Source organism: Neopelma chrysocephalum, unplaced genomic scaffold (assembly GCF_003984885.1).
Source record: "Neopelma chrysocephalum unplaced genomic scaffold, ASM398488v2 Primary Assembly neopelma1_60, whole genome shotgun sequence".
NCBI classification, from domain to species: domain Eukaryota; kingdom Metazoa; phylum Chordata; class Aves; order Passeriformes; family Pipridae; genus Neopelma; species Neopelma chrysocephalum.
The window spans coordinates 6,052,090-6,077,718 of record NW_020897715.1 but is presented as its reverse complement, the minus strand read 5'-3'; the positions used below and the strand labels follow the sequence as shown (position 1 = coordinate 6,077,718).

Here is a 25,629-nt window from a genome sequence, read left to right as displayed (position 1 = left end):
TCCATAGCAACCAGTGCAGAGGCTTTGCCTCCTCTGGTTTGCTCTGAGTCACCTTCTATTTGGTTTAACTCTGGCTGGACTCTGGGTACCCATCAAAGCTGCTCCATCACTGCCCTCCTTGGCTGAACAGAGGAGAGAAAATATACCAAAAGACTCCTGGGTTGGGATAAGGACAGGGAGAGATCACTCACCTGTTACTATCATGGGCAGCATGGCCTCGACTTGGGGATATTATTGAATTTATTATCAGTCAAATCGGAGTAGGTCAATGAGGAGTAAAACAAATCTTAAAGATATCTTCCCACCCCCCTTCCCTCCTTCCCAGGCTTAACTTCATTAAAAATTCTCTACCTCAGTCCCAACCTTTTATTACCTCACTCTTTTACCTAATTTTCTCCTGTTGAAATTTAAGCCCGGGATTTATTGGTCCCACTGGGATGTTGGCTCTTACCTGCTGTCTCGCCTGAACAAGTATTTGTTTCTATTATATATCTCTATGATAAGTAGAAGAGAATGTCTCAAATGCCAGCACAGCTCAGAGGACGTTCCCAGTACAAGAAGGATGTGGAGCTGCCAGAGTGAGTCCAGAGGAGATCATGAAGATGCTCCGAGGGCTGGAGCCCCTCTACTCTGGGGACAGGCTGGAAGAGCTGGGGGTGTTGAGCCTAGAGAAGAGAAGGCTCCAGGGAGACCTTAGAGCCCCTTCCAGTGCCTAAAGGGGCTCCAAGAAAGCCGGAGAAGGACTTTGGAAAAGAGGTAATGGCTTCCCACTGCCAGAGGGCAGGATTAGATGGGATATTGGGAAGAAATTCTTCCCTGTGAAAGTGAAGAGGCACAGGTTGCCCAGAGAAGCTGTTGCTACCCCATCCCTGGAAGTGTCCAAGGCCAGCTTGGAGGGGGGCTTGGTGAAAGCTGGTCTAGTGGAAGGTGTCTAGGGGAGGTAGAACTGGATGATCTTTAAGGTCCCTTCCAACTCAAAGCAGTCTGTGATTCCACGATTTGCCTTTAATAACCAGATGGTCTGTTTAGTCCCCTGTCTAACATAGCAGAGAGGCTGTTCCCAGGGAAAGCATGAGCATTTGGATGCCATAGGATCTCTCCTCATCCATTCCCTCCCGGAAGAGCATCCCTCTGCAAACCATGCCCAGAAGAAGAAGCAGAAAATGGGAGACAGATCCAAGTAACCTGCTCCCAAGGCTGACAATCCCACAGGGTTGGAGCTGGGCTTCACTGGGCACTCCGAGCCATCCCAGCACCCCTTTCTCATGCCCACGTCTCGCTCTCTTGTTTTTCAAATCGTTGCCTGGCTGTTCACTGCCTCCACATCCCTGCCCATCCCGCCCTGGAGCCACAGCCCCTCTATGCTGCATTTGTTTTGCAACCTCCCCGGGTTCGTGGAGGGGACAGCGGCATCCTCCCAGGGCCAAGGCCCCACAGCGCGACCCCCTCTCCCGTCGGGTTGCCCCTGTCGCGCCGAGAAGCCCCTCACACCGGGCACAGCTCCCTGAGGGAAACGCCGGCCGCCGGGGGAGCGGGACAGCGGCTACGGAAGGAGCAGAGCGGCGGACCCTCGTTATATACCGCGCTCATGAATATTCATCAAGAAGGCGTGGTCTGCGCGGAGGCGGGACGCGCGAGCGCCGCGCTTATTACTATGAATGGCGGCGCGCGCCCCCTCATGAATTATGCGGGGTAGGCGTGGCCGCCGCGGCCCTTCAAAGTGTGGGAAGATGGCGGCGGCGGCGGCGGGCGCTGGCGGCCGGGCCGCGCTGCGGGGGCGGCGGCGGCGGGGGCGGCCCGCGGCCGAGGAGGAGCAGGACGGGGTGGTGCTGGCGGTGGCGGAGTGCCCGGTGTGCCGGCAGGCGCTAGCGGAGGCGGTGACGGTGACGCCGCCTTGCCGCCACTCGCTCTGCCTCGCCTGCTCCCAGCGCTGCCTGCAGGGCCCGGGCCTGTGCTGCCCGCTCTGCCGCAGCCGCCTCTCCACACGGGCCCGGCGGCAGCAGGCCGAGCCCGCAGCCACCACGGCGGCCGGAGGAGGAGGCGGGGAGCAGCGGCCGCCGGACCAAGGTGCGGCGGCGGCACCTGCGCCCCCCCATCGCCGGGGCGGGGGGGGGCGCGGGGGGCCGGGGGCGTGGCCTGGGGCGCGATGAGTGCGCGGGGGCTCAGCCCCCGGGGCGCGGCCACGCGCGGGGCGTGCGATGAGTGTGCGGGGGCTCGGACCGACGGAGGCGGCGCCACACGCGAGAAGTGCGACGAGTTTGCGGGGCTCAGACGGGCGGGAGGGGATCCAGACACGGGAGGTGTGATGAGTTTGCGGAGGCTCAGCCCCGAGGGGGGAGTGGCCAGTACGGGAGGGGGCGGCAGCGCGGGAGGTGCGATGAGTTCCTGGGGGCTCAGGCCCGCCCCGAGGCCAGCGGAGCCAAATGTGGGAGGTGCGATGAGTTTGCGGGGGGCTCAGACACGAATCCGGCGGAGTCGAGCAGGAGGAGTGATGAGCTTTGCCAGAGACCAGCTCCCCCGAGTCCTGCGGGGCCGTTCCCCGCCGGGGCCCAGACCCCATGGGGCGTGGCCAGTGCTGGGGGCGGGGGAGCGATGAGTTTGCGGGGGCTCAGGTGTCATTCCCTCCCCCCTCCCTTCCCCGCCGCGTCCTGCGGGGCCAAACGCAGGAGGTGCGATGAGTTTGTGGGGGCTCAGCCGCCCCCCTTCTACCTTCCCGCCCCGAGTCCTGAGGGAGCGAGCGGTGAGGGCTGAGCCCACCCCTCCTCTGTGGCGTCAGGAGATGGAGTGGATGGATGGCGTCATCCCTGGAAGGGATGCCCGGACGAGGGGATGTTTCCCCAGATCATCAGCTCTACGCTCCAAGTGCCCATCGGGTTCCCTCACCCTGGAAGGATGTGCCTGCTCCTTTGTTGGCATAAAATAATCCTGAGTTCCTGAGTTCCTGGCTTCTTGTCACGCGTTTCCTTCCTGCCTCCAAAGCCAGCTGCCTTCCTCAACTCCTGGAAAACTGCTCCCTGCGTTTCCTTCAAAATCCTCATCTGAGCCAGCGGTGTTGCTCTTTCCCAGTGGGAGCTGCTGGAGATGCCCACCTTGCTGCTGTGAGCTCTCAGAATGCACCAGGATCTCTTGGTTGGGGAGGTGATGCAGAGATCGGCCACCCAGGAGCAGTGCTGGGGGGAGCCCTCTGGAACAGACAAGGATTTAAGCTACGGATAAACATCCTTTTAGCTGGACCCGGAGCATGTTCCTGGTCTCCCAGTTCATGCTTATGTCAGCATCCTCTAATTGGCTGCGGGAAGAATTGGCAGGACGAGCTTAAACAGCTTAAATTGGTGGTTTGAACTAACCCCGCTAACCTGGAAGAGATTTAAGGAGCCTTTGCCTGGAAGGATTTGCAGAATCAATGAACAGCCGGGCTGCCCAGAGGGAGCTGCGCCAAAGGGATGGGAGTAGTTCCTCTGGGAATTCCCCAAGTCAATCTGTGCTCCAAGGCAGTGCTGTCAGTCCTGCTTAAATGGACTCAGCTTGGACCAGGCAGGCTTGGATGAGAGTATCCAGTTATGCTGCAGGAATGCTTGTGCAGTGTCTTGGGTTTTTTTTAAGAGGAATTAGTTTTAATTCTCTGATTGTCCTGAATTTTGTGTGGGATAAGGGGGAATGGCTTCCCACTGCCAGAGGGCAGGGTTAGATGAGATATTGGGCTGAAACGCTTCTCTGTGAGGGTGGTGAGGCCTGGCACAGGTTGCCCAGAGAAGCTGTGGCTGCCCCATCTGTGGAAGTGTTCAAGGAGCAATGTCATTTAGTGGAAGGTGTCCCTGCCCATGGCACTGGATTGGAACATGATGAGCTTTATGGTTCTTTCCAATCCAAACCATTCCATGATTCTATTTTGGAGTAAGGCACAGAGTAATTGTCTTGGTTGTCATTTTCTTGTGCTCTAAGTTGTGCTCATAGTGTGGGAATCAAAGGCAGATGATCCATTGCAAACAGGGACCTCCTACTTGCAGGGAGAGAGCAGTCGAAGTGGTTTATCCTGGCATTAGTGAGGCTGATCGCATAGCTGAGCCTGGCAGGGAGAGCCAAGCCCTGCTCAAAGCAGGGTCACCAGGAATGTGCCCAGATGGGTTAGTACCATCTCCAAGAGACTCTGTGGCCTCCCTGGACAACCTGTACCAGTGCTTGACCAACCTGACAGTAAAAAAGGGATTTTTCTATGTTCAGTGAACTTCTTTTATTTTAATTTGTGCCTATTTCCTCCTGTTCTGTTACCACGGAGAAGAGCCTGGCTCTGTCTTCTCCACTTGTCATTTAAACACATTGGTGAGATCCCTCTGAGCCTTCTCCAGGGTGAACAGTCTCAGATCTCTCAGCCTTCCCTCATATGCCATATAATCCCGTCATTTGGCCCTTCACGGATCAGTATAAACAACACTGCTGCTCTCCACTCATCCTCTGAGCCAGCCATCGTATCATGGAAGACATGGGTTAAGCCTGCCTTCCTTTCCATACATCCAGCACCACTTCCCACCTTGTCTGGAAGTGGTGTCCAGGAATAGTTTTTTCCTGGGGATCAAAGTGGGGCTGTCCCTGTCGTTCCTCCTCCTGGCTGTGTTTGAGGGGAGGTGTGACATTTGCTTTCTTCCAGGCCTCACGAACCTCTCCTGGTCACCATGACCTGGTCAATGTATATAATTCATATATCAATGTATGTAGGTCCCTGAGAGAAAGACCTACAGAGCCCAGCTCATCCTAGTGGTGCCCAGTGACAAGACAGGAGGCAATGGACACAAACTGAAACACAACAAGACCATAAGAAAAAATGGGTGACCAAGGACCAGCACAAGATTGCCAGGTGGAGTTTCCATCCTTGGAGATGGTCAAAACTGGACATGGACCTGGCCAGCCTGCTCCTGATGACCATGCTTGAGCAGAAGGGTTGCGTGCCCAGAGGTCTTTGCCAACCTGAATTATTCTGTGAATTCTGTTATGAAACACTGATTAAGCTTATATTAAAACAGTTGCTTGTTGAAAGTCTTGGAAGGCAGAGAGGAGCAGCAGATGGGAGGCTTGGAGACCACGTGTGTGTGTGAGGATTCAGCAGGCCAAGGAGAAGGAACAGAACATGTTTGCAGGAGGGTGCTCAGCCTGATTTGTAAGAAAATAAGTACATTCACATTTCATAGAGTCAGAGAATCGTTTAGGTTGGAAAAGCCCTCCAAGACCATTGAGTGCCCCATTCCCCCAGCACTGCCAAGGCCACCACTAACCCATATCCCCAAGTGCCACATCCACATGGCTGTTAAATCCCTCCAGGGCTGGAGACTCCACCAGTGCCCACAGTCTGTTCCAATGCCTGACCACCCTTTCAGTGAAGAAATTTTGCCCAGTATCCAACCTAAGCTTCCCTGGCACAACTTGAGGCCATTTCCAGGGAAGATGGAGTATCTTATTAATCAAGAAAAAAGAAAAGAGTCTTGTGAAGAAGGACAAACAGATGAGATCGTGGCTGTGTCTTCTCAGCAGGCACAAGGTCAAACTTCAGGATCAGATACCCATCTGCACTGATAGGTTTTTGCCTGTTAACTCTGACATTACCATCTCAGATTACAGATCATGTCAGAGAACTTGGAAAATTGCTTAAGAACAAATATTGTCATGTGAACTGGGAAACAGAAATGCAGTTTTCCAACGAAAGGGCTTGATGAGATGGTCAAGAGCTTTAGACTCCTAAAATGAAAGTGGTCTAGGAGCGAGAGAATAAATCATCATAAATCAACCTAGATGGTTTGGGTTAGAAGGGACCTCAAAGCACATCCAGTTCCACCCCCTGCCATGGGCAGGGACACCTTCCACTAGACCAGGTTGCTCTAAGCGCTGTCCAACCTGGCCTTGAAAACTTCCAGGGATGAGGCACCCACAGCTTCTCTGAGCAACCTGTGCCAGGGCCTCACCACCCTCACAGGGAGGAATTTCTTCCCAATATCCCATCTAACCCTGCCTTCTGGCAGTTGGAAGCTATTCCCCCTTCTCCTATCACTTAGTGATGATCCATGTGGGTCCCTTCCAACTCCGGATATTCCATCTGCCCTTGTAGAAAGTCACTCTCCTTTTTTTACAAGCTTCCTTTAAGTACTGAAGGGCTGCAATAAATAACTGGTTAAACAACAGGTGTTTTTGGAAGAGACAGGGAAGTTCTGCTCCCTCTGCTGAGGTAGGACTGGGTGTACCCAAACCATTCCTCACAGACATCCCAAATCTCTCATCCATACCCAGACAGCAGGATGGGATCCCATCTTTGCCTCAGCCTCTGAACACTTAGAAAACTTTCCTTAACGTCTAATCAAAATCTCCCTTATTACAAAGGCAGCTGATTTCTTTTGTTTCTTTTCTGCACAACAATTAATAACTGATGCTCATAGAAGGGTGTTTTTGCCAAACTTTTAACATGACTTCCCCCTCCTTCCTCACAGTCTTTTTTTGGCTGTGGTTTCCCTCTTTCCCCACTGGCCCAAACCAGTCTAGTTCTGGAGCATTTCCTGGTGATTCCTTAATTTCCTGTTGTTTCTGTTGTTCTGTAGCCTGTCACCAGTTGTGTTTTATCTCAAGGCCACAATGTTTGGAAGTGGTAATCCTGATGAAGCTTTTCCCTGCCTTGGGAAAAGCAGTGATTTACCCCTTATATCAAACTGATTAAAGCCAACACCACTTCTTTTTTTAATCTACCATTCAAGCTGCTAATGAAGAGAGTGATTAGGACCTGACCCAGTGGCCAGTGTGAGAGCCTGTCCTGGCATGGCAGTGGATCGTTAACTCCTGGAAAGTAATTTTCCAGCTAGTTGTGCCTCCATCTGAAGAGTGCTTATACCTACAGTAGGGTTTTTTTTTCTCACTGTGCTTCTAAATGTTTTTTAAATGTTCTTCCCAATTAAAACAACAAAATGCTGGTTCCATTGAGACCTTAGAGCCTGAAGGGGCTCCAAGAGGACTGGAGAGGGACTTTGGACAGGGGCCTGGAGTGCCAGGACAAGGGGGAATGGCTTCACACTACCAGAGGGGAGGATTAGATGGGATATTGGGAAAGAATTCTTCCCTATGAGGGTGGGGAGGCCCTGGGCACAGATTGCCCAGAGAAGCTGTGGGTGCCCCATCCCTGGAAGTGTTCAAGGCCAGGTTTGGAGCAACCTGGTCTAGTGGAAGGTGTCCCTGCCCATGGCAGGGGGTGGAACTGGATGGGCTTTAAGTCCCTCTCAATCCAAACCATTCCATAATTCTATGCAAATCTGTTGGCAAGGTTTATCTTGACTATTGGCATATCTTCATATCATTTAGTTAAACTACTTCTCTTGGAAAACTGTTTCCAAACCTCTCTGTACTCACAAAATGTCTTGGTTTGCGTTTTGAAAACATTTTAAAATTTCACCTTCAGCTGCAAGTGTAAACACTGACTGCTGGGAGTTAAAAGGGAAAATAGTGAAAACCTCAAGGGTTTTTTTTATCCCTGCCAGGAGTAAAGGGGAGAAGGAAGCTACAAAGTCTGCTGAAAGTTTCCTTGGAAGCTGGGGGTGAGGAGATTCGCTCCTGCCCATGGCACAGCTTTGACTTGCCGAATGACATCAGATTGGCAAAACTCAGGAGCCTCTGAATGACAGACAAGGCTCTGAGTCGAGTTCAGCTTTACTTTTATCCAACCCATGGTGCTGAACTCGCCAGATGGAGGTTTCTGGATCTTTTGCCAGTAAATATAAAATGTGCTGGTTGGGAGTGCGGCTCCACGGAGAGAGTGTGTAAGGCACACTTCCAACCTGGAAAGGATGGAGTCAGGGGGGATTTAGGCTGTCAGATGCCTCTTATAAAGAAAACCAGCATTAAATAATTAGAAAATCTGTTGTCCTCTCAAATAGTGCAGAAATCAATTGTTTTTTCCAAGGCTGAGCACAATAGGATGAAACTCTTGTCTGCCAGGATAAAAGAGCAGGATGCCAGGTCTGATCCTGTTTTGGTGCTCTTACCTGGGCTTGGAAGGAGCATCCCAGTGCCAGCCTTCCCAGCAGCCCTTCAGAAACCATTTCCTCTCAAGATCACTTGATCTTGAGCTACAGATCAAGATCTTGAGCTACCGTGGTCCCTTCCAACCTGACCCATTCTGGGATTCTGTGGAATGCAGATATATAGTTATGCATACATTTTTGATTCTGTCTCTTCTACAAAGCTGGACCCAACTATAAAATATTCAAGTTGGTGCATAAAGACTATGGATAAAATTGCTTCCCTTGAGCTAAACCAGCACAACTTTACAAATAACTGTTATCCCATTATTTAAAATCTCTTCTGGCTTGGCTTGCTCAACCCATGTGAGCAATGAGACAGTTGACATGGCTCTTCTTTCCAGTTGTATGTTTCCCCGAAGGGGAAAAAAATCCACCTTTTTAGCTCTGTAGACAAGGTCTGAGACAAGCTTTAAACATTGAGGAGTCACTGAAGTTTGCTGCAGGGGAGTTAGATTCCTGTTGCCTTCAGGACCATTCCAGTGGAAATTCAGCTTGATAAAGTTCACAAAGAACTGGAACTGCTCAAGGACACAATTGGAAAAACATTTGGGGAAACCAGTGGAAGGTTTCCAGCATGGCAGGAGCAAGGAATGCAGCCTGGCCTTCCAAGCACTACCTCTGCTTAGGATTTTTATCCTGCATGTTGGGACATTTGGGAAGTTTTCCTTTAAAAACAAGCCTGGCTCTCGTAGTTGTGCAAGGAAGAGGGAATAGGAGCTTTTTTATTTTAAAAGAAGCACCTTATAATCTATGTGCTTGATGTTTGCTTGCATGAGATTATTTTTCTCCTTTCTGAAGAAAATATTAAAGAAATACTCTGTGATTTGTTCAGCATTCCTGTCTCCAGAGGCTACAGAGTTTGAACTCACCCTCGCTGGGAGGGACTGAAGTTACAGGACTCTTCTGTAAGATAAAAGCAAACCAGTGGAAAGCAGGACAAGTGAAAACAGGATTTAGTCAGTGTTTAAATGGCATGTGTGGGCACCAGGGCTGTGACCTGTCCCCAGGGAGGAGGGAAATGTGGCCCTAAACCAGAGGATGCCCAGCAGGACAGTCGGCAGCAGGTCACTGGGTGTTTGATTCACTCCCCCCGCTGTGAACCTTTCATTTTGGGCCAAGTAAAAACGCTTCCTAAATAAAGGAAGTCCTGTGAGGAACAGTTGAGGCAGCTGGGGGGTCTCAGCCTGGAGAAAAGGAGGGTCGGGGGGGCCTTTTCACTCTCCAACTCCCTGACAGGAGGGTGGAGCCAGATGGGAGTCGGAAACAAGTGACAGGAGGAGAGGACACAGCCTCGAGCTGCACCAGCGGAGGTTCAGATTGGACATCAGGAGTTTTTTCATGAAAAGGGTTGTTCACTGGAAGGGGCTGCCCAGGGAGGTGGTGGAGCCCCATCCCTGGAGGTGTCCAAAGAACAACTGGATGTGGCACTCAGTGGTGTAATCTGGTTGACAAGGTGGGGATCTGTCACAGGTTGGATTCTGGGAGGTCTTTTCCAACCTAAATGGTTCTGTGGATTTCTGAAATCATGATGGAGCTGCTGGTTTATATCCTTTAATTTTGGCAAGCTGGAAGAAGGAAATACCCCTGATGTTTCATCCGTGCTCATACCCGTTCCATCCTGACCATAGCACGTTGGGATGATGGGCTATCCTGCACCCTGCTTGGAATACTGATACAGATTGAGCCAGGATTGTTGTCCAGGGCTTGTTTTATTCCTGTTGTTCCCTTTTCCATCCTAGTGCAACTTGCCCGGACTTGCACTGCACAGAAGCGGGAGGGAGCTTTGTGGCCGATAGAAGGAAGGGAGTCCTTTGGGAATAACAGACTCCACGAGGTTAAACTATAATCCTGTGCCAATAGGCTTTTGGTTCCTGAATTCCCGAGGGGGAAGGGAGGAAGCAGGAGCAGGATGGGGAATTCCTGCCAGACAGAGTGAAATATTGACCTCGGGGAATGAATTGCAAGTGGAAAAAAGGCTGTGCTTACTCCAGATCAGTGGGACAACGCTGCAAACAGCTGGAAGGGGATGTGGAGGGGAAATAACACTGTTTATCCAGAAAATAGGGAGCATTCCCGATGCATTGATGTCAATGGAAGAAGGGCAGGAATGTGAATTGAGGGTGTTGTGCTGCAGCTGTCAGCCTGTGTGCCTTGGGTGTCTGGGAGTAGGAGCTTAAAGCCTGAGTTTATTCCTAGGCTTCAGGTTCCCTGTGCTTAAAACCTGGATTTATTTCTGGGACTTACTCCCTGTGCTTAAAGCTTGAGTTTATTCCTAAGACCCAGATTCCCTGTGCTTAAAGCCTGGGTTTATTCCTGGGACTGAGATTCCCTGTGATATCACCAGGCTGTTACTTCACCTCTGTGTTTACATCATCCCAATACTCCTCTGATTGCTTAACTGCTTGTCAAGGACTCTTGAGAGTCTCCAAGGAAACTCTGGAAGTGCAAAGTGGGATTGCTTGGCCACCCTCCTCCTGATGTTCCTGCATGTGAAACAGCGCTTTGATAACAGTGGTGGAATATAAACATCTGGAGTTGGAAAAAGTGCTGCAGAACCTCTCGTGCAGCCCATGGAGATCTCACACTTTTTGGGAAATAATGGCCAACACCATTATCCTGCACTAAAATGTGTTTCCTTTCTTTTTTCCCCTTCTCTTTTCAGATTTTATATTCAGAGCACCCATTAAATTAAGCAAACCAGGGGAACTCCGAGAAGAATATGAAAGCCAGCTAAGGAAGGTCAGTATTCTGGGTAATTGTGTATTTTCTTCCAGGAGAACTTGGATTTCCTGCAAGAATGCCATCCTGTAGAGAAACCTGAAGGACTCTTTATTCCTGCTCTGTAACAAAAGTCATTTATTCCCTTTATGCTGTTCAGCCACTTCAGGAAATGGCTGTAATTGAGCATTTAGAAACCAAATTTTGCTGTCTTAGTCTGACTTCCAGAACATGGAAATGTACCTTCCTTGGAGCAACTGGTTGTGGATGTAATTCCATAAACACTTTTGCAGCATAAAATATCTCCTGCAATAACATCCTTCTCCTCAGAAACAAACTATTCCAAACCAGAGCTTTCTGTTTATTTTTAGGCAAGGAAAAATGTCATTTAAAGGTCAAAAAATGATAAGGGAAGAAAAGCTTTTCAGCTGGTTTGCAGTTAAAGTCCATGAAAATATTTTCTCCATTTAAAAAGGGATTTTTGATCTCTGTGATGTGTTTTCCCTTGAGATGGGTCCAACCCCTCATTGATTATTCTACCTGCTGGGGAAAAGGAACCCAGGGGGTTTTTCAGTGTTGAATTTTCTTTGGATTTTCACTTGAAAATATCAACAAGGGTAGAAAGGGCTGGGAAGCTGAGTTAGAAAAACAGCCTTGTCTGAGTAGGAAAATACTGTTTAGGTGATATTTAAGGTAAATAACTAATTTGAGAAATGCATCTGTGTGAGGAGACAGTTAAAAAGTGTGGAAGGGGCTTCCCTCCTGCTTCCCCTCATGTGGAATTAGCAGTGGCACTGATGGGAAATGGGTAACTTTGGGTGACTGTTTCATTAACTGATATTAAGAATTGCAGACTCTTCTCCCATCCAGGTGACTTGGCAGGAAGGGAAGGAAACTTTATGTGCAAAGTTGTGGGACCTGTGGCATTTTCAGCAATGATGAGACACTTTGTTGAGGAGCAGTTGGGTTTGGGCAACAGTGTCAGACTTAAAGTGCACAGGAATCTTACTGCTATAAAAATCTAATTAATTAAATAATTTAAATGTGCATCACTGTATTTTTCACTGTAATATTTAAGATGAGTTGACTCAGGGCATCTTTGGCTTAAAGATGAAGAAATAAGGGGTTTTGTATAGGTATTAATGGGTGATCTAAAGATCCCTTGCAATGTCTTCAAAGTAGCTGTAGAGGGACTTTTCATCAGGAACTAGTGACAAGACAAGGGGGAATGGCTTCCCACTACCAAAGAGCAGGATTAGATGGGATATTGGGAAGAAATTCCTCCCTGTGAGGGTGGTGAGGCCCTGGCACAGGTTGCCCAGAGCAGCTTTGGCTGCCTCATCCCTGGAAGTGTTCCAGGCCAGGTTGGATGGGGTTTGGAGCAACCTGGTCTAGTGGAAGGTGTCCCTGCCCATGGCAGGGGGTGGAACTGGATGGGCTTTCAAGTCCTTTCCAACCCAAACCATTCTGGGATTCTGTGAGGCATATCTGGATCTTCTGGAAGGATTAAACCATCTTCTCTCCCATGATCTATAAACCTTTTATAGGAGCGTTGCAAAAAGATACTGTGTGCAGTTCAGTCCCAACACCTCTGCCTTCCCCACCAGTCACAAAGAAATATTTTAACTAGTTTCTGGCATTTTGGGCCTGGTTTTGTCTTATTCCTGTTCAGCCTCCTGCCTTGCCCTTTCTGCTCCTTGCCGGATGGGAGATGGGTTTCTTTCCCATGCCAACTTAAACTTGCTTTTTATGGAACTCAGCTGAAAGAGCTGTGGGGGGAGAGATTCTCTGAATCGTCATCTAAGAGGAAATGGCAGTGAAATTTTGCTGATAAAATCACCACTGATGCTGCAGTCCCTGTTTCCTTATTCTTTTCCTTATTCCAATCTAAGCCCCCAGTGGTGCAACTTGAGGCTGTTTCCTCTCATCCTGTCACTAGTTCTGTGGGAGAACAGACCGACCTGGCTCCAACATCCAGTCAGAGAGTTATAGAGGCAAAATTGTGACTGTTGTCACTTATCAAGGGTTTCTTGGTGTCTCTGAACTTCTGAATTAGGCAGGAAGAGAACTCAGGTCTAGGAATCTAAGCTTTTCCTGATTGGGACTGCCTCTGTGTCTGGAAGCACAAGCTCTCATCTCAGCTCCCCCTGCCTGTGGAATGGGGATAACCCAGGCTGGCTTTCCTGAGAAAGGGAGAGGAGCATTTCAAAACGTTTTCACTCATCCCAGATGCAAGTTGTTTTCTAAATTTGACAGTTTGTGGAGTGAAGTTTGCCAAACTTTTGGAAATAAATATTAATATCAGGAATGAGGGTCCTAAAATGGCTGTTTTTTACGCTGAAAATTATCACTTTTACAGCATTTTCCCCCTGCAGTTCCAGTACCCAAAATGGCTACAAACAAGTTAAAATGCATTTTCTGGTAATTGTGCTGCTAACTAAGCTGATGGTCCTACATCCAGTATTCCAGAGATGCTGCTTGGATAACTTTCTCCCAGGGTAGATATTTCACACCACGTTGTTTCAGTTTCTTGTCCTCATGTCCCAGCACATTTTTATGTGCTAGCATTTGTAAAAAAATTCTCTGGGAGATAGTTTACAAAAGGCTACTTAATTTTTATTTTTTTTTAATTCATACAGATTTTATCATTAGAGGTTTTTTTGTGCGCAGCCTGAATTCTGGACTTAAATTCTTTTTTATATCCCTTGATTAGGATCCTGTTATTGTCTTTTTGACTGGTCACCATCAGCAAAGCTTGTGCTGGCACCTCACATAATGTATTTGCCCAAAATCCTTAAATATTTCTGTATGATATTACATATGTTTGTGGCTTTAGATTTAGGAATTTAGTATAATTTTATAATTTAACCAAAAAAGTGAGAATTTCCATATGGTTTTCTTCGAGGTGAGAAGTAGGAAAGGGACACGAGTGTTGGGTAGTATTTCAACTGGCCAAAAAAAATCATCTTTATGATAAATCTTGATGTGAATTTTTCAGATACTTCAAGAAAGGCTCCTTAAAGAGCAGAAATACTGTTGATTTACAGCAGACTATTCCTCATGTCTCGTCGTGTGGCCACAATCCATGTTAATCAGACACTGTGCTGTAGTTATTGCTTGAGATTATTAATAGATAAGAAATTTAAAGACACATCTTCAAACAACTCCAAGCAGGAAGTCAAATCAGTCTTTGAAAACATTTGCTGAACACCCACAATCAGCCAAACAGTGGAGTTTTTCCTGGTTTCTGTCTACCTTGTTCCTCCTACCTCATCTCTGGGAGCTCGGATTCAGTAGGATTCAGGTCTTTTCCAGCTTGAAAATCATGATGTGCTTTTCACGTAATGACTCAAGAACTCCCTTTTCTTTGTTGTCCACACGTCCATGATTTTGGGATTTTTCCATCCTTCAGCAGAGAAGAAAAAGTGTAAATATTTTGCGAAGAATAAGGAGTTTTTGCAAGTTGTTGCCTTTATGAGTAGAGGGCAATGTAACACAGCAGCTTCTGAAGCACCTGAGATGCCCACACTCAAATATGAGGAAAAACATGAGGATTTGCATTCCTTGTGCTGTGGTTCATCCGTGTAATGAGGATGTGTCAGTCAAAGGTCCAGCTGCTTGTCCCAGACAAGGGTAACTTATCCACAGAGGTTGGATGGAGGAAGGAGGGAGGATCTGTTCTATTTACAGATATATGTAGACTATTCATGGTCTGTGTTTAAGTGCCTTTGTTGTTTTGAAAATAAGATAAAATCCCTGATATTTGTGTCAAAACCACAAATATGTTGTAGAAACAAACCAATCATCACGTTATTATGAGAGGCAGTGGCTGTACCATAGAGTAGGGAAATGAAGGCACAAAATTTAATGCTGTGACCAGACTCTTGGTCTTGCCAATTTGTGTGGAGGACTTCAAACATTATAAATATCTCTTTTTTCATTGTTTCCAGCTGAGAGAAGAAAAACTACAAGAAGAAAAGGCGTCTGAGGAGCTGATTCACAAGTTCATTGTAGATGACATGGATGTAGGGAAAAGAAAAACAGAGGAACCGCAGAAAAAGGACGAATCTGTCGTGCTGAAAGTGAACCAAGAGTGTGTAAGTAAGCTTGTGCTTCTCCTTCCTATCCGCATATCCAAAGATTTCATCCTTTGTCTTTCCAGGATTATTTGATTGACCCTTTATAGCCCTTGAAGGCTGTGAGCTAATAGATTATAAAGATCCATGTTGATTACTGCAGATGTTCTTCCAGAGGTTTCTGTCCCCCCGTTTACCCACCAACACGACTCTGCTTTGGGAGGATCCTTGTGCACTTGCATGAACATTTCCCCATGAATCTTCTGCACGATTCTGAAGTTCAACACATTCTTCAGGCTGAGTCTTGCCTGTTTCCCATTTCAGTTGGGAGGCTCAGTAGGAAATGCTCTTAAAATGTCAGTTTGATGGGCTGATCTGTGGGAGCTGAGTAATGAACACCCTGTAGTAATTTAATTGTAGGATTTTCCCACTTTTCTTGATCAGTAAATTAAGTTTATTCAATGACTATACATAGGAGCCGTGTGCTTATTTTTGCATTATTTATGCTTTATGTCCTCTCGGTACGATCAGAAGGGCTTTGGGGATCTTTAACACCTTTGCAAGAAAGAGCTTTATTTTCCAAGTTATTCTCTTTGTTGTACATGTCAGTTAACTCTTCCTTGATTGACTTCAGTTTCCTGAACGTCTCTCGGATTCAGAGAATGAAGAACCATTCCAGGGCAAGCAAACGCATCGGTCGGCTTTTGTTTCCAAGACCTCCTTTGCTTTCCTTTCAGGGTAAGATGCTGAGACTTTATTCAGTGTCCCTTAAAGATGTTCTTTCAATTTGTTCTAAACACACCTGAGATGCTTTAATTCAAATGGTTGTTTCAATCCAAAATAAGTGATTTTTTTTTTCTGGAATTTTAGAGCAGACTCATTGTTAGGACATGGTGTCCATCTGCTTACTTCCTACCTGTTATAAAATCCAGAGGATCAGGGAAGTTAGTGTTCATCCCATGAAGCAGAAAAATCATTGCCTGTAGATTTAAATCATTAGTCAGGAATCAGAATCCTGTGGGATGAACTCAGGGGTGCTGGATCATTCTCCAGCACAGACATGAAGAGAGACCATCAGCCCCAGATGACTTTTTTCCTGGAAAGCTGTTGCTTGACCCAGTGGAAGCAGCTGACTAACCAAGTGTGTCTCCACATGAGAAGCAAAGGGGTTTCCACAGCTTCATCATTAGCTCTGACCTCAGTTAATTATGAGCCATGGGTGGAAGTGTCCATGTATTTAGTAGGGAGCCCATGAACACAATCCAAGATTCCTGGATCCCTTTCCCAGAGGGCATAGGAGGTATCTCTTACAGTCAGGTGCTGCCAAGGCTGATGTCTCTCCCAACAGCTGCCAGGGTTGTTGAGCTGATTGTCCCTAAGGCCATGAACAGTCCTGTTTCCACCCATCTGCTTTTCAGGAATTTAACTGCCAAGCTGGAGAGGAGTCGGAGCTGCAACGACACCATTCAGGAGAGATCCAAGAGCAGGCAGAGATCAGCCCCAGCCAACAAAACAAAGGTACAGGCAGCATCTGGGAACAGGTGGTTGTATGTAAATGTTCTTATCTGAGGTTACACAGCACCAGTAATCTGGAGATATAAAACATGGGGTTTGTGGTGCTGTGTTATTGCCATGGGGCCAGTCACTTCCTAGTAAAAACCTGATGGGTTGAGAATTGCTAAGCAGAAAAGCAGAGGTGGCAGAGTTATTGGAGGCTAATTGGAAGGATTGTCATGAGCCTTTTGTTTTGTGATTCATTTCATGCTGAATCCGCAGCCAGTGAAAGAAAAATCTTACAGAATTTTAGGAAAATAATCCTTTCTTCCTTTCCCCTTCTCTCCAAAGCTGTTTAAATGAGCCAAAGTCTCCTGATGTCAGAATATGTTCTTTGGCACTTCCATGCTATGGGAAGAGATTCTTAGGATCATAGAATGGTTTGGGTTGGATGGGACCTTAAAGCTCATCCAGTTCCATCCCCTGGCATGGGCACGGTCACCTTCTAGATGCTCCAAGCCCCATCCAACCTGGTTTGAGCAAGATGATGTTTAAGGTCCCTTCCAACCCAAACCATCTTGTGATTTTGCCATTGGAGGCTGCCACTTGCAGCCAGAACAGCTCTTGCACTGACATAAATTTGAGACCCAAATCAGGCTGGGTCCAGTGCATCCTGCTCGTGTCCCATATTGACCATGGAAGGTGCTGTGTCCAGAGAGCACAGTAACCTCAGGTTCTCCTGTTTTCCTCTCACATTCTTGTCCTTCTGCTCCGTGACCAATATCCCAGGTGCTCTGCGCTGCCTTTCAGGTGCTGCCCGTGACTGGCACGTCGACACCGCTGGTCGGGGTCCTGTCGTCCACCCAGAACAACCGCTGCCTCTCGGCCCCGGACCTGACGGCAGAGAAGCGCCTGGTCCTCACCGCCGTGTCGTCCCTCTCGGCCCTGCACAAGCCAGAGCGATCCATCAGCCCAGAGAGCAATGACAGCATCTCTGAAGAGCTCAACCACTTTAAGCCCATTGTCTGCTCCCCGTGTACTCCTCCAAAGAGGCTTCCCGACGGCAGAGTCCTGAGCCCTCTCATCATCAAATCCACGCCGAGGAACCTGAACCGGAGCCTGCAGAAGCCAACCACCTACGAGGCCAGTCCAAGAATACTGAAAAAATGGGAGCAGATATTTCAGGAGCGTCAGATCAAAAAGACTCTCTCCAAAGCAACCCTCACATCCCTGGCTTCAGAGCCCGTGGAAGACGTTACGATTCCTGACATCACCAACTCCAGCACTTGCACTAAAGAGCAGCCACAAGTGCAGGATGACCACCTTCCACCTGACACAATGGGAGACCCTCACCCCAAGCTGGATTCCTTCCCTTCCATCAGTGAAATGAAGCTGGGAAGAGAGAGCGAGAAGAACAGGGGTTCACAGGCCTTAACAGATGACAGTGCTGCCGAAGTAGATGTCAGATCAAATGTAACCTCCTTGAACACACGAGTGTCTGAAGGCCCTGACCTAAAACTCATGGACAAATCCTGTCTTAGTCTTGGCCCGAAAATGCTGAGCGTGGGCGTTGGCACGACGCTGCCTGACAGCAGCACACTCGGAGTCCCTGCCAAGGCACCGGCAAAAAAGCAGCTGAAATACCTGAACAACAGCAAGTTGATGAACGTGCAGAACAGCACCTGCAATTCTGTCGGGAACATCATCACGGAACAGCCGCCACTCCTGAGGCGGGGCCGGAAGAGATGCTGCAAAACAAAGCACTTGGAGCACAACGGCTCCGTCAAGAGACTGAGGCACACAGCAGGGGAGGTGCCTCCGGAGGTGCGGGAGAGGGAGCAGAAGCTCCAGCAGGAGGAGGAGGACAGGAGGTTGGCCCTGCACCTCCAGCGGATTTTCGACAGCGAGAACAGGACAGTGGACAGGCGGAAAGTCCGAGTGGATCGGTACCTGCTGCGCTCCAAGAGCACTCTGGGAGCCAAGTAGCACTGGTGGGCCATGCTGCCTTTCTAGAGGACGATGAGGTTTATCAGATTGTCTTATAGGAAAACTATTTTTTGCCCTACTTCCACCCACACCATTGTTTTCTCGTTCCAGTGGTAAGGCGTTCGTAGGTCCAGTTCGGAGAGAAGCCAGAGTCCTTTCAGATTTGAAAAAAAAAACAGGAGAGAATGAGGAAAGAAAATCCTTTCTGGTCCGTTGGTCTGAAGGAGTTGTTATCCCTGTGAATACACTGCAAGGCCTCCATGTGCATGTGGGTTCCCCAGCCTGGAGGGTTGTGAACATGGGTACGAGGTAAGGACCTCGTCCATCCCTTGCCAAGGGAAATCTGAGCTCTGCTCATAGAAATTAGGTTTGTTCTGTCTTACAGTCTTCTCTCTGCCTGCCCAATTTTCTCCCTCAGACTGTGGAGTCAGGCCTTACCCATGTCAAACGACTTGAGGGCTGCTGGGGAGGGAGCCTGTTCCGTATTTCTCCGAGGAAATCCCAAACAGAGCCCCCTGGAGTACTTAAAAATGAATGTATCTCACTGTCTGCACCAGCAGTACAGACCATACATCACTTTCTTGAAGTAAAAAACCAAATGCAGTAAAAAAAAGAGACCTAAAATAAGGATTTTACCGAGAAGCCTTATAGGGACTTGTAATTCCATGTCAGTGACAGGGCAGAGAGCTTGGGTGGAGCACTGGGCACTGGGATCCAGGGAGCTTTTCTGTTAGTCCCTGCCTCTTCCAAGCCAGAAAGGTTTCCTGTTCTTCCCTCTAACACTGAAGGAAGGGAAATGCCGGCTGGGTGATTTTGTGAAGGACGTTCTCCCTGTTGACACGTACCCTCAGGATCTTGCTTGGTTAAGAGCTCCCTCTCTAAGACCTGTTCTTACATGTCCCAGGGGAGGCATCCTGAGGGGTCTGACACATCCCTGTGCTCTCTAGCACCCAATGGTTGGCTTTGGAGCTGGGATGGGAGACCAGCCTTCCAGAGGGCTTCCCCTGCTCTGAGCTCCCTGGCTCCAGGTCCAAACCACTAAAAAAGCTCAGGTGAGCAACGCACTAAAAATTCCCACTTCCAGGCATAAAATTGGGCCTGCAGCAGAGCTGGCCCAGAGCCTGGGCTTGGTGGAGCGTGTGTTCTCTGCCCAGATGTGGCCTCCCACCCTTTGAATGTTTGTAACACTCATCCATCCATTAACTCTGTGGATTATTTCCAGTAGTGGAGCTCAAACAACACTGTTCCACCTTGATCCTTGAAAGCTGCCTTGCAGAGTATTCACTGGGATCCTCGGAGCCCACAAGGATCTTTCTCCAGGGCGGAGCTGTGGCATTCCCCACCAGCCCACCCATGTGCCAGATATTTTTGGGGATGAGCACAGTGCTGGGGCAAGTTTCTCCATGGATGGTGTGAAGGGAGGACACCCAGTGCACTAAAACAAACAGATCTGATCTAAAAGAACATTTGTTGCCCAATTTCCTCTATCTAAAAACAGTTTAATTTTTCTCCCTCCATCTTAAAATGGTTAAAAAGAAAACAGGAACTGGTTTTCTTTTTCACTGCAAGGACCCTGGCTGGTTGGTTTTTTTTTCCCTAATTGAACTGGATTTTTGCAAAAAAAAAAAAAAAGGACAAAAAAAAGAAATCTTATATTTTAATGGATAAAATTTATATATTTTAAATACTATATTTCGAAAGATTGACACTTTTGTTTGGAGAAATCTTATAGCAATGATTCCATAATATATATCTGTATCTCTGGATCTCCTTGCCACACAAACTACTGGATGGGTAAAGTTGTCCCCAGGACTGATGAGACCTGGCCTGCTCTGTCTTCCCAGCATTCCAGGCCCTCTCAGAGCCTTGGGAGGTGTTGCTTGAATCAGGCAAAATTTTTGACCCAAACTGAGTGCTGCTCCTCTTTCCAGCTGTGAATTAGAAGGAAATTGAGGAATTAGAGCCTTGGCCAGACCTGGAAGAGTAGTGTGGAGAGAAGGAGTGATGGCCTGGATCTGCCCTTGGAGTTCAGGAGGGAAAGCCACAGCTTTAACTCAGAATCCATGTGGTTTCTCCCAACATTTTGAGCTAAAGGATGCATTTCCCAAGTGCATTTAGATTTAGAATTATTTTTCCACAGTTAATCCCTGGAGCCCCAGTCAGAATTCTCTAAAGTTTCCTTCCTTCTTGTGGCACTTCTTGTGTGGGTTCAGCCAAACCTGGGCTGCCACACCACAAAAAAAACTAGATTTACATGCTGAATGTATCTTTTCTTTCCCCTCTTAAAACAGATTTCACAGCCCAATGCACCAGGACAGTGTCTTAAATATCTCCTTTTGAAAAGATTTTATAAATATTTTGGGGGTTTGTGCGTTAATCTCCTCTTTCCAAATCTGAGCTGGGTGGGGAGGCATGCCTCAGCTGGAGTTTGTCCCCAGGCAAAAAAAGCTCCATGGGACCTCTCGTTCCCCCGGCTCCCCCCGAAACAGAGATCCCAACTCCCCAAGCAACACGCACAGGCTGTGGCATCCACATTTAAGGAGACCTTTATGTGTGGAATCACAATCGTGGAAGGGTTGCAGCAATGCAAAGCAGGATGAATGTTTTATTAATTTAACACTCTCAAAGCCTGTGTAAGCTTGCACAAAAAAAACAAAAATTGTAAATAATTACACTCAAAAGAGCAGAAGTTCCCAGCCTCTCCCATGAAAAGGTCAGGAATGGCACTACCTTTGCCAGAAATTCAGCCAGCTGAGGAGGAAAATACCTCTTGCAAGATGTGCAGAGGCCTGAGATGAAACCAAGTATTTATTCACACTTTAGAAAAGTCCTTTCTAACCCTCAGCCTTCCTTCTGGGATGAAGGCATCCTTTGTGGGAGGATCCTCCCAGAATGTGAAGCTGGGGTTGGTTCCATGACTTGTGTCTGCCAAAGATGCCACTGACTCCGGAAAGTTGCTTTCTAACGCTCTGGAGCTCTTTGCCTGGGAGAAGCCGCACGGAAAGGTCCGTGTTTGGAGCCAGCAAGATCAGATAAATGAAGGAAAAGTGCCAAAAGGGATCATACCAGGTGATTGTATGATGATGTTCTGTATTGTCAGTATTTCTCTTCCAATGCTCTTGTACCTGCAGTGCACAGTAAGGAAGTGGAGCTTGAACAAGTATTTTCTCAATGAAAGCAAAGGGGGAGGTTGAAGCCTTAAAGACTCTCACTGATTTTAAAAACCAAGCCTTTAGCAATGCTCTGAGGGGAGAGACCCTCCGACAGCCCTGTCCTGTCTCCCAGCTGTCCAGCAAAAGCCTGACAAAGAGCTTGTCCCGTGCATTAGGGGAAGCATTTCAGGAAAACCTGGACCATTTCACACCTGAGGGCAAAACTAACCACTGTCCACGATGAACATCCATGGATGGGAGCTGGGTAGAAGCACAGCATGGAAACTGGGATGATCCACACACCTGACACAAACTTTCCCCCTCCCCATGTCTGGAAAACGCTGCAACTCATCCGCTCTAGAATTAGCTCTTCACTATGCAAACAGGAAAACCCTCAGCTGGGCACGGATTGGGATTTGCTGTCAAACTGTTCAAAACAAACCTAGATGTCGCTACACTTTTTTTTTTTTCCAATAATGCTTTATATTGTGCTTTTCCATTTGTGGGAAAATTCCAATTGTGCTTTCGCGTTCTCAGCTCGCCAGCAGAGCACTGGGCTGGTGACAAGACTTTCACGGTCATTTTGGGTCTCAGCTGAACCACCTGAATGTTTTCAAAAGGCACCGAAGGACCGTTGACTTGCATGTGTGAAATGTGTGAGTGGAATGACACGCAGGCAATCCCTCATGTTGTGGCTTCTGTTTGTTTGAAACAGAGTAAATCCTGCTTGTGAAACAACTGTCACAAACCAGAAACACGCCAACAAATAGCAAATGTGTACAAATAATGTTGTACGTTTTAACAGCAACCAGGACTTGGAGAGACTGCAGGGCAGAGGCCGAGGTTCAAACAGAATAAAACCAGGTTCTGACAGTGAAATCCCTGTTTCTGCCAAAGTTGCTGTGCTTGGAGACAAGCAGGATCCTACTGCTGCTTGTGCCAAATGGGCGAGGTTATTGAGTAATCAGAGAGAATCATTTAGGTTGGAAGAGCCCTTCAAGATCATCCAGTCCTGCTGTTCCCCCAGCACTGCCAATCCCACCACTAAACCATGTTGCCAAGTGTCACATCCACACAGCTTTTAAATTCCCCCAGGAATGGGGACTCACTACTGCCCTGGGCAGCCTGTGCCAGGGCTGGACAACCGTTTTGGGGAAGGAATTTTTCCTATTGTTTTGCAGGGGGAAAAAATGGTGAAAGTGGGTATAACGACCTGCTTTTCATGTAGGGAAGCAGCTAGTGGGCAGTGAGCATCCTCTATTGCTTCCCATCGCTTGTCCCAGCCACTCTGATTCCAGTTTTTGGGCAGGGGTGGATGAGCACACTTTTATTTTCCAGGAATTGAGGAGCCCAGCAGCAAGCAGCCATGGTTTTCATGTGCTGTCCCTGCAGCTTTGTGGCTGTTTTGATGCTTCCAAGCTGGAAGTTAGTCCCTGAAAACCTGAGATGAATCTTGTCCCAGATTTTCCAGGACAAGGTTGGATTTTCCAATTCAGTTTTCCTACTGAATTTTCTTACCTTAGGAGGGGGAAAATGGCTTGGCCATCTGCTTGCCAATGGTTACAGGGGGGATCTCGTACGCCACGTGGAATTGCTCCTCCTGCCTCCAGACGTGCCCTGGGGCTGGATTCCCTCTTTAGGAGTCCAGGATTGTGAGCAGAGTGATGGGATGGCTCCTTGGATGGCTCAGCTCTCTTCCATCCCCACATGACAGGGATCCAGTTCTATCCTGGAACACACATGAAACACGGGAGCCCCAAAAGTAAAGGCATCAGCGATCCTGAGTAATTCCAAAGGGAAGGCAGATGTGCTGGTTTATTTACTATTAGCTGCAAAAGGTGCCTTAATTTCTTGCCTCTCTTCCCCAGCCAGTGCAGGGAAAAGAGCACTCAGAAGTATCAGGTTCTGCTTGCACTGGCAGTTCCAGATGGAACCACCGTTGGAGCTGGGATGGAGATAAAACATGGAAGATATCCAAGTCCTACTTCATGTCGGGGCAAACTCACTTTTACTCCAAGGCTGATCTCCCAACAGCTGGGTTTGAGGTGGGGTTAATCCAGCTGTGAATCCAAGTGACCTCAGCAGTATCTGTGTGGCGTTTGCTGCTCTGTAGCCACAGCATCAGGGTCCAGCCTCGTGCTGGGATGAGGGCGTTTGTCCTCCCTTCATGGACATCCAGGAGGCTGCCACTGTGGGGGCACACTCAGCCTCACCTTCATGGAATCACAGACTGGTTTGTGTTGGGAGGGACCTTAAAGATCATCTACTCCATCCCCCTGCCATGAGACACCTTCCACTAACCCAGGTGCTCCAACCCTGTCCAACCTGGCTGTGAACACTTCTAGGGATGGGGCAGTCACAGCTTCTCTGGGCAACCTGTGCCAGTGCCTCACCACTCACAGGGAAGAATTTCTTCACAATATCTAATTTAAATCTCCCCTCTTAGTTTAAATTTATTACTGACCCTGGTCCCATACCTTTTATACTGCTCATCCCATCTGTATCCCTGTCATCTGCAGCAGGACACATTCAAGCTGTCCTTTCTCAGTTTCCAGCTCTGTGCTCTCCTGCTGAAGTGGCCGGTATTGCTGCCAGAGGGTGCTCAGGGACTTGTGCCTAAACCTCTCCCACTCCCTCTCCTCTCACAATGTGTGGTTTCCTCCGGGAATGTCTTGGCAGAGCCAGGACAAGCCAGAACAAATTCCTACCTCCAGCTGGGAGCACTGGAAGCACCAGAGGAATGCCAGAAGGTCTGTGCTGTCCCCAAACCCCACAGCCTCACAGAGGGGCATGTGAATCACAAAATCCCATATTAAACTGAGGGAGCTGATCCACAGCCTTTCCCAGTGCTGCTGCGCTGGGAACAAAGGATGGATCTGGGGAAAGATCCCAGAGAAGGGAAAATGAGAGCAATGGCCATTTCTCAAATGAGACCTGGAGATCAGCAAACATCTGGGGCTGGAGCTGAATTCCCAGGTTTGGCAGGAGGCTGTTTGCTTCCACTCAGTCCCATTCACAATTCCAAGGAGACTAAACAGGGAAGCAGCCGAGTGAATCACAAAGATTTGGGGCTTCATTTGAAAGTCTCCTGCTCTGCACCAGCGGATGGAAGCAGCTGCCCAGCCCCCAAATCCAGAGCCATCCCTGCCAGGTTCTCCCTCTCCAGCAAAAATGGGAGAGGCCCATGGAGACACTTGGGTCTGACAGATAAGGGTCTCCCAGAGACAAAACGTCTGGATATGGAAACCTTCCCAAGCAGAGCTGCAGGTACAAAGAGGCTCATTAATAACAGGTTGGAGCAGGGACAAGTGAAACCCCGTCATTTGCTGTCACTGCAGGAAGATGCATCCGCCAGGATGTTGTCATTCCTTTAATGGAAAACTGATACCCTACATTGAAGCAGCTAAATTAGATCAGTCCAAGTGGATATCCAGCTCAGCATCTCCTCTCCAGCAGTGGAAAACTGCGGATTCCTCGGCATGGCAGCTCCACATGAAGGGTCTAATTAACGATGGATAAACAGTGTGGCTTGGCCACACAACAGATCTGTTGAAGATCATGGAATCATGGAATAGTTAGGGTTGGAAAAAATCTTCAAGGTCATCCAGTTCCCCCAGCACTGCCAAGGCCACCACTAACCCATGTCCCCAAGTGCCACATCCATACGGCTTTTAAATCCCTCCAGGGATGGGGACTGTGGACAGCTCTTTTGGGGCTGAACAGGGCTTGGAGCAACCTGGCCTAGTGTCCCTGCCCATAGAATTGGATGGGATTTAAGCTCCTTCCCAACCAAACCATTCCATGATTCCATTATTTGAACACCCTGACCCCTACAGGAATGACCGAGGAACGGACTACATTGCCCAGTGTGCCTCGCGGCGAGACCGAGGACGGGGCGGGACTTCCCCCCGCGCGGCCAATCAGAAGTGCCCAGGTGTCGCGGGCGGGACGGGGGCGGAGGCAGTGAGAAGATGGCGGCCAAAAGCGGCCGGAACGGGCTCCTGGACAAGGTACCGCGGGCGGGGCTCTTGGGCCCGCCCTGACCGTCCCCCTGCCCTGTCCGGGCCCCTGGGCATTCCCCCGCCAGCCCTGGGCATCCAGCCTTCATCCCGAGGCATCCCTCCCTTACCCCTGGGCATCCCTCCCTTCATCCCT

The 25,629-nt window shown here is 48.5% G+C and overlaps 2 protein-coding genes across 2 annotated transcripts in view; both read left to right on the top strand.

The window, feature by feature from the left end:
• Positions 1 to 1,685: 1,685 nt before the first annotated feature.
• On the top strand, positions 1,686 to 22,353 carry RNF169 (ring finger protein 169). The gene is made up of 6 exons (XM_027681551.1): positions 1,686 to 2,067; positions 10,711 to 10,787; positions 14,717 to 14,863; positions 15,477 to 15,580; positions 16,261 to 16,360; positions 17,147 to 22,353. Exons 1-6 carry the CDS (start codon positions 1,686 to 1,688, stop codon positions 18,320 to 18,322), a joined length of 1,986 nt encoding a protein of 661 aa, XP_027537352.1. The 3' UTR covers positions 18,323 to 22,353.
• Positions 22,354 to 25,356: 3,003 nt separating this feature from the next.
• Positions 25,357 to 25,629, top strand: part of SPCS2 (signal peptidase complex subunit 2) — a 6,600-nt gene continuing 6,327 nt past the window's right edge. The window contains exon 1 of the mRNA XM_027681532.1: positions 25,357 to 25,484. Coding sequence (XP_027537333.1) covers positions 25,446 to 25,484 — 39 coding nt within the window. The 5' untranslated portion in view covers positions 25,357 to 25,445. The remainder of the gene's footprint in view (positions 25,485 to 25,629) is intronic.